The 9164-nt window shown below is 45.1% G+C and overlaps 1 protein-coding gene across 1 annotated transcript in view; it reads left to right on the top strand.

Moving 5' to 3' along the window:
* Nucleotides 1–3605, top strand: part of LOC143296552 (FMRFamide-activated amiloride-sensitive sodium channel-like) — a 13600-nt gene extending 9995 nt beyond the window's left edge. The window contains exons 5-6 of the mRNA XM_076608575.1: nt 830–1069; nt 2297–3605. Of these exons, the coding sequence (XP_076464690.1) occupies nt 830–1069; nt 2297–3605 (1549 nt within the window). The remainder of the gene's footprint in view (nt 1–829; nt 1070–2296) is intronic.
* The last annotated feature ends 5559 nt before the right edge of the window (nt 3606–9164 follow it).

Raw genomic sequence — 9164 nt, 5'->3', positions numbered from 1 at the left:
GCTCAGATTCTCTCTTGCTTCCTAGGCGGACGCGTTACCTCTAGGCCATCACTCCACATAGTTCAATGGTTAGGCTTAAAAACGACGAGGAATAACCATATACTATGCACAGGAACCGACAGGCATCGATTCAAGTCTCCATTGTTTTCAGTTATCGTTTCAATTTAATGGTAGTGGGGTCTGAAAACAGAGCGAGAGGCTTTCGGATGGGTACACACTGAAATAACGTGTCACTGGAAACGATTTGTGAACATGGCTGCACATTAATGCACTGACTGGACCAACATCAAAATCAAGAGTTGTAAACCATAGAAAATTGGTCACAACAACTACAAATGGATAGTGTGCTATTTTAGCGTCTAAAACTATTGCACCTATTGGTTACATGTTCATGATGGTTTGTGGGACCAAAACCGGAAAGAAGCAAGATGGTGGCACGTCAGTTTAGTGACTGAATCCACATCAAAACTTAGTAAAATAACGTACAAAATAAAGAGTCGAAATCCATGGGTTACAACATCTACTAATGGTAATACCGTTTCATACATACAAAAACATTGACGGTAAAATAGGTTTCTGAATCTAGGATGCTAATATTGGAATTTACCCTACTAACAGAAAGAAACTCTGCTTCAACTATGATCGAAAATTGCAACAACGAAAAAAAAAAAGCCGTTCAAATAGGTCCATGAATTTAAGATACTAAAGGGGGGAATTACTCAGACCTTCTTTGATCTTGTTCCATATCTCTCGGACGGGGGCTGAATGGTGGCGGGTCACTGCACACATGACCTCTATTGCTGCACGTGCATCGAAACGACCCTACCAGCTTCACCAGCACGTATTCCACGTGCATCGCCGTCTGCCAGCAGGAGCTCATCGCCCAAAGCTGCCGCTGCCGTTCTTCCGCCCTGCCCCACCTCCCTGCCCTCAGTGACCTCCCCTACTGTGGTCACGTGCGCCGCTGGCGTCACATGTTGCGTCACGCGCAGGCCTTGCCCCGCGCGCAGCATCTCCCTCAACTGCGCTGCGAGCTGAGGGCCCTGGAGAGGCTGAAGAACGATCGCAGGTGAGAGAAATGTTGATAGTTTCCTCGCTCAGAACCGAACACAGAAACTTGTTATTTTAATGGTTTCATACCAACTTCTTCCGCAAAATTGATAACTCTTTGAGGTCCGGCTACAAATTTACCATCTTGGTCTTGAAGTCCAAAGGTCTCAGATCGGCTTCACAAACAGGCAGCTTCTGTAGACGAAGGGCTGTCTACTTTTAGAGTCCGTCTTGGGCTTAACTGACTTGAAGGGATTGGAGTAGACTGTGAGGTGGATGTGATGATGATGGTTGTATCGTATATTTTGATGCAAAGATAAACTAGTTCAAGAAAGCACAAAAAAATCCTACCCATTCTCCCAACCAACCAACCCCCAATATCATACACTTATGACACCCCTACCTTAACAACCCCACCATCCTAACCACTGTAGTCCCCCTACCCATATAACTCGTCCTCCCATCCCTGCTATACAGCCACGCCCCATTCCCCCCCCCCCCCCCCCCCCCCCCACCCCCCACCCCCGCCCCCCTTTCTTTTTGTTCCGTCTTCTTGAATAAGTTTATCTTTGCATCATAATATACGATCACACATACACACACACACACACACACACACACACACACACACACACACACACACACACACACACACACACACAGAGATATATATATCATATCATATATATCACTAAATAGAGAGCTTTTTGATAATCATGTTGTGTCAGGAGTAAAAGAGGAAAGAACAGTACATTCAGAGACATCAGAACAAAAGAAAGACGAGATTTTGTGCTGTATTATATTACTTTTGTCAGAACATATTTTTCTGCGTTAAATTCGGGCTACTCTCCCGGGAGGGGGTGGGGGAGGTTGGGGGGGGGGGGCACGTCACCATAGAGCAGCGCCACCCATTCTTTTCTGCCTATAAATAAATTGTTTTATTCATCGAAGTGGATTTTCCTGCAGAAGTTTGCCAGAGACAACCCTTTCGTTGCCGTGAGTTCATTTACATGCTCTAAAAGTGCACACGGGACATCGGTTTATCTTCTCATCCGAAAGGCTAGCACCCAGTGCCACCACTTAAGTCTTAGCGGATGGGAGGAAGTAAGAAATCCCAGTATGTATATATGTGTGATTCAAACCCATGGACACTCACTTCCTAGACGGGCGCATTTCCTCTAGGCCACCGCTCCATCGTATCACATGCCTTTCAATGAACTGTAACTCACACGGCTGACTGCTGCAGGTACGAGGCCCAGTGCGGATGCAACCACCCGTGCGGGGAGCTGTCCTACCGCATGTCCACCTCCATGTCCTACTGGCCCACTGAGCTGTACCAGTTCCACGCCCTGGGGCAGCTGTACGGGGACACCATTCTGAAGTCCCCGCTGGGCCGGGCCTACAGCCTGCACCACAGCAACATCAAGGACGGTGAGGAGATCCTCAGGCAGCTCTCTCAGCACGGACAGACCAACGCCAACGCCACTGCTGCACCATCAGAGGAGGTGATGCATTCTCAGGGGGATAATTCCAGTCCACCACAGAGCGACGGAAGTCATGGAGGCTCTTCAGAAAGCTCGGTGTCGTCTTTGGACACAGTCTCAGAGAGTTCAGAAGCTCGGAACGACTCTTCTTCACGAAACTGGACTTTTAAGAACTCATCTTACTCTTCCAAAACACGCGATGTTGATGGTAACAAAAGTTCCTCTCAAAGCCAAAAGCATTCCAGTGAGGGTCAGCAGTACAGAGCGCTCAGAAACTCCTCACGTGGTCACCGGAACCCTCACAAACAATTCCAGAACAACAGCAGACGTAAGACAGGAGAGAATGATCAGCAGCAGCAGCAGCCTCTGTTAGAGTACAACAGCCAGCAGCTGGACAACCTCCGAGAGGCCTCCACAGTCATCCGACAGAACCTGCTGCGTCTGAACGTGTATCTGGAGGACCTGAGTGTGGTCAAGTACAAGCAGATGCCGGCCTACGGCATGGAGGACCTCTTCGCTGACATCGGGGGCACGCTGGGTCTGTGGATGGGGGTGTCGGTCCTGACCATCATGGAGCTTCTGGAACTCGTCATCAGACTGTCCTACCTCTTCTTCAAGGCTGAGTGGAGACCCACGGACATGTTCTCACAGGAAGCGCAGCTCACAAGCAACACCAGAAGCAGAAGCGTTGGCGTAAACGGGAGTGAGGTTTGGGAGCTTAAAACTTGCAGCAACACTTTTAGTGGCAAAAACTACAGAGGACAAACGTTAAAGGACAGAGACTGGAAAGACTGGGACCATTCTCCTTTCCAAGAACGCCATGCTGATCATCGAAGAGATGATGATGCCAGTCACCAAGACACTGAGAATGAAGAGAACAGACGCAGTAAATGCTACAGCTACAGGACTGAACAGGACTACTATGACTCGGACAGAATGTACGTACCACGGAGTGTCTTTGATATGAACGGTCACAGTCTCAGAGAAACGGACAAGGGAAGCCAGGACTGCCACACCAGACCTAGCAGGGCAAGCTACTGGCGTCTGAAACGTACAAAACGGAAAACCTGATCGCCACGCTTTGCCACTTATCAAACTTACACGATGCAAAAAGTTTTTATTACTTCTGAACCAGATTTCACTTTCAGGAACAGACTTGTGAAGAGCCTTGCCGATGAAGTCATTCCAGTTCTGACGATCTGCAGGATGAAATTGTTCCAGTTCTGACGATTTCCACGATGAAATTGTTCCAATTGTGACGATTTGCACGATGAAACCTTTCCAATATTCTGACATTTTGCACGATGAAATGATTCTCATTCTGACGTTTTGCGCTAGGAAATCATTCGAAGTCTGACGTTTCGCACGATGAAACCGTTTCAGTTCTGATGTTTTGTACGATGAGATCATCCCAGTTCTGACAAGCTGCACGATATGATAATTCCAATTCTGAGGTTTTGCATGATGATCACCATTCCAGTGTGTTCTGGGTGAAGAAAGTGACTAGCCACTGTTCCCTAACCGATGCCATGGCTGTCCATCTTTCCGAGTAGCATCAAGGCCTTACCATTGCGTTGGGTTTCTGCAAAGGTCAGGCATCTTCCTGTTTTTTAAACTGCACGTATGGATCAGTCTACATGCTTTGACACCGTCCTGAAACTGAAACTGAAATAAACTCAAGTAGCTTCCAGTGATGTACCATATTATCAAATGCCTTGGACAAGTTCTGGGTGACGGTATGTGTCTGGACATCCCACTCAAAGCTCTGGCACAGGGCCGGTGGAGAGTTGGTTAATTGGTGTGTCTCACACGAAAAGCCTCCAGGTCTGTAAGACCTTCGTGTCGTTCCAGGTGCTGAATCAGGTGACTGCAAACGATGTGCTCCAGGAGCTTGCTTCCTGACACCAGTATCAGTGAGACAGGACTGCAGTTTTCCACCAGGTGTTCGTGTCCATCTCACTGGGCTGTAAATCAAATGTGTATGGCTCAGTGGTGGTCCCCCTTCTTGAAGACAGGCGTTGTGTTGGCACTGATCCAGCTGTCTGGCACTTTGTGTGTGTGTGTGTGTGTGTGTGTGTGTGTGTGTGTGTGTGTGTGTGTGTGTGTGTGTGTGTGTGTGTGTGTGTGTGTGCCTTAAAATTAGGGAGATTTTTGTTTTCTATATTTCGATAAAAATGAATGAGGATGGGGATGATAGCCATATACTGCTATGGGGGTTCATTTAGGTTTGGGACTACTTGACAAGGCTGTACTCCCATAATGATATAGGCTATTCAGGATTCAACCAGACCTGGGAGATACAGGCACCTGCCGTGTTGGTCAAGAAATTTAGGGAACACTGGTAAAGACGCATCCGTGAAGTGGATGACCCTCGAGCCCATCGTACAATCAACTCTGGCTAGGAGCCGGCCAGGGGCCACAGAAACCAAACCCTTATGGGAATTGAACCCGCGTTCTCCCAGTCAGTCCACGACGGTAACCACTTCGCCATGGCGGCTGGCAGGGTTACTGTGTTAACAGGCTGACTTCTGAGAGACACCTTGACTGCTGCTGATGAGCAGAAATATAAACGAAGAACACACACACACACACACACACACACACACACACACACACACACACACACACACACACACACACACACACGCACGCACTCACGCACGCACGCACCCACGCACGCACCCACACACGCGCACACACACGCGCGCGCGCGTCCTAGCGTGGAATGATGTCTGTTGGGGCGAGAGAGGGGTCTTTGAGGCAATGATGAGCAGGTGAAAACTGGACTTCAACCAGTTGATGACCAGTGCGCTAGCTTCGGTTCTGTTGTTAGTTTGGTTCAGGTTCTGTTGTAGTTAGTGTGCGCACCTGAATGTAGTAGAGTGAAACTGAGAGACTCTTGAAGAGAGAAATATAAAAGAAAAATAGGAAACTAGTAATGAAGAATAAAACAAATAAATAAAAATAGTTATTGATAAATTATTACTATATTTTATAAATGTGCATAGCTTCATATTGTTAGAATGCATAATTCAAGTTTTTACAAAACAGATGACGAATTTGGAATAGAGTTACTTCCCTTGATCTTTTTGAAGACATTTCCCTGATGCTGTGTTCGGTGAGCCAGATGACAGTAGTGCAAGTTGCTCAGCTTGTAATATACTCTGTCACTGTGTAAAGCCTTTGAGCACACTGCTCAGGTGGTTGTTTCTTCATAGTTTTTTAAGTATCTTTTTACATATGTTCATGTTTAGTTATTTTTGGAAGTTTTATATTTTAGATTTGTACAAGGTTGAACAGACGCCATTGTTGAACATGTTATCATAACAACATTTCTTTCTTTCAGTTCTTTGTGAACTGGCTTAGTGCATGGTGCTGAATGAATTACTAGTAGTGTGACCTTCTGTTAGGATTATTGTACATTTAAACAGATGGTCTGTCGATAACTAAGCCATTTGAGGATTACTGTTGTTTTTCAAAGATAACCTTTCCCAAGCATGAAGGGAGAGATTCTGCTGATGCGGTTTTGGTGTCCTTCCGCTTGTTGGGGATGGGAAACACCTCTTGGGGGAGTTGTTTTCAGGAATATGGTTGTTGGTTGGGTTTTCTTTATGAAGACCAAGATAATCAGTGGCGACCAGTCGCAAAGTCTTTCTTTCATTGTCTTTAATGGTGCCTTTGCTTTCAGTAATGTTTGGCATCATGATTTTTTAGCCCCGTAGTTTCTTTTGGCACTTAAAATTTACATTACTTGCTTCACTTGAAATTAAGTCCTGTTCGTATCTCTCCCCCACCTCATGGTACACATGGAAAATAGTTGTTTTCTGTTTATTGGTTGCAGAGGGGTTTTTTGTTGTCATGTGACTTGCTGCATCACATCCACTGTACCATTAAAGTGGAACCACTGTAAACCGACGTGCTCCCACGTGTTTGGTGTTGGACTGGATGAACGAACTCAGACCCAGGCAGACTGCATCCTCACATAGCACCCTGCCGTTACAAAAATATGACTGCAAAGTCAATAAAACTGGCAAATGGAGAAACCCTGGAGAAAAAAAAGGGGTTGTGAAAGTAGACTCACTTTGAAAAGAAGTATCGATGTTTCTGACCTTAGGCCCTTCTTCAAGGACAATGTAAGTGAACGTCACTAGAGACTGAATCATAGACTGACTAAACAGACTGCATATGATCTACAACAAGCTTCTCGTTCAAAACACAAAGGGCTGTTTCAGAAACACGTGCACCATGAGTTGTGCAGTCCCTTCCCCACTCTCTCGCCTACCGACGCTCACAGTCCCACAGGTGCAGATACTGCCACGTGTAGAACCACCAAGAAACTTGAAAACTGGACAATCCTTTAAAAAATCGATGTTTCAGTCAAAAATTAACAAATTTATTCACGGTGGTTTGGCGAAAAAAAAAAAGTGCATTTGCGAGAAAGAATATCTATAGTTTACAATGAGTGGCACCATCATTTACTTTTTGCTACTGACACACACCAACGTTCAGTTACCGAAACATCAGCATAATTTCAGCATAAGAAGAACAAATAGTTCCCAAGTGTTCTCAACTGCTTTTTATGAACCCTGTAGGATACTTTGTCAATAAGCAGACAGAGCAAGTTTTGGAGACCAAAAATAATACACACATATACCTACAGTGTGCAAATACTCGTCAGCGAGGTGTATTTGTTTATCAACACTGAAGAAACGGCAGATACATTTTTTTTCCGTTCGTCTTTTGAAATTTTATTTTACTGGCCTCATTACCAATTGTAATGGAAGCCGGTCGTTACACACTGCGTGCATGCATGTGTTTGCGTGTGTACATGCATGCATATGTGTGTGAGAATCTTTATGTGTGTGTGTGGATGTGAGAGCATGTGTGTGTGTGTGTGTGTGGTTGTTTTGGCATCAGGTTTTGTTTCTTTAGCTGACTGGAACTTGTCAGTATAAACCATTCATGCAGGTTGTGTACAGTTGTGTCGCAAAATCCAATGCATCCAACTCATTTTGTGTGGAAACGCTTTATTCATTTTCATAAATCATCACACTACATTTCTGAAAAAAAATCCAAAAAGGATAAGAAACATTCCACTCCAAAGAAAAGGAAAAAGAATGTGCATGCACACACACACACACACACACACACACACACATACCTCATACGCATGTGTGCACACCCACCCACACGCATATACACACCTCTCACAAACCCACACACACATATAAGCACACCCACATGTATACACATGCAGACACATATCTTTCTCCCTCACACACATGCACACCCACACATGTAGGCCTATACACACACAAACCCACATCTCTCTCTTTCCCTCTCACACACATGCAAACACAGATACACAGACGCAAACACACCTGAGCACACACCCATACACATATATACACACAGACACACACCTCTCTCTCCCTCACACACACACATCTCTCTCTTTCCCTCTCTCACACACATGTACACACATAGATAGACAAACAGACACTTGAGGACACACATCCATACACATATACACACACATTTCTCTCTCCCTCACACACGTACACACATCTCTCTCTTTCCCTCTCTCACACACATGTACACACATAGATACACAGACACAAACACACACCTGAGCACACACACCCATACACATACATACATACAGACACAAACATCTCTCTCTCCCTCACACACACACACACACACACACACGCACATCAAACAGAATGATACAATATCACTGACACTCGTCAGTACATCCTGACATGACAGCAGATCATAACTGTAGAGCCGACAGGTCATCAAACAGTGTCCGGCAGAAGGGTCTGCTTTGTGACACCACTGTCATTGGTCAGCCCAGTCACCTGACATGTCATGGCACGACGTCGTGTGTCGAGTTGTCAGTGGTTCTTCTCTCTGTGTCGAACCAGTCAGACTTCAGCCAAAATGTTCATGTTGATACAGTTGGGGAAGGTTATGATGTAAAAACAACAACAAAATCCAAAACAAACACTTTCCATTCCTCCAAAGTAAAATTCCACACAATATTTTGTTAAAAGTAGTTGTCCAAAAATAGACAAAAGCACTGCAAGAACAAGAACAACAACAAATAACAACTTTTTTTCTTTTCTTTTTTTTTCTCTTTAGATTCAGACGACATAAAAAATAAAATGCAGGAAAATGTTGCATAACTGAATCACATCAAAGAAAAACAACAACAACACAAAACAATAACTCATAAATGCAATGTTCTGTTTTACATTTCATTTTAAAGAATATATTCCCTCCACACCACTACCTCCCCCACCCAGCTGCCACATATCTTATGTAACATCAAAGTTTTCATGTTACCTTTCTTTTAAAATCATGCTAAAAGCAAAAATCTGATGTCTTTGTGTCTCTGGGCATGCAGAAGAGGGGATGGGGAGAGAGAGAGTGAGAGAGAAAGAAAGAAAGGGGAGAGAGAATGGGAGAAAGACGGAGGGGGAAGGAAGAGAAGAGAGGAAGAAAAGGGGGGAGGGAGAGAGAAAGGGGGAGAGAGGAGAGAGAGGGGAATGGGTGGAGAGGAAGGGGAGGGAGGAAAGGGGGGAAGAGACAGAGAAAGGGCGAGAGAGAGGAGAATGGGAAGGG

Source organism: Babylonia areolata, chromosome 21 (genome assembly GCF_041734735.1).
Source record: "Babylonia areolata isolate BAREFJ2019XMU chromosome 21, ASM4173473v1, whole genome shotgun sequence".
NCBI classification, from domain to species: Eukaryota; Metazoa; Mollusca; class Gastropoda; order Neogastropoda; family Buccinidae; genus Babylonia; species Babylonia areolata.
This window is presented reverse-complemented; position numbering and strand designations above follow the sequence as displayed.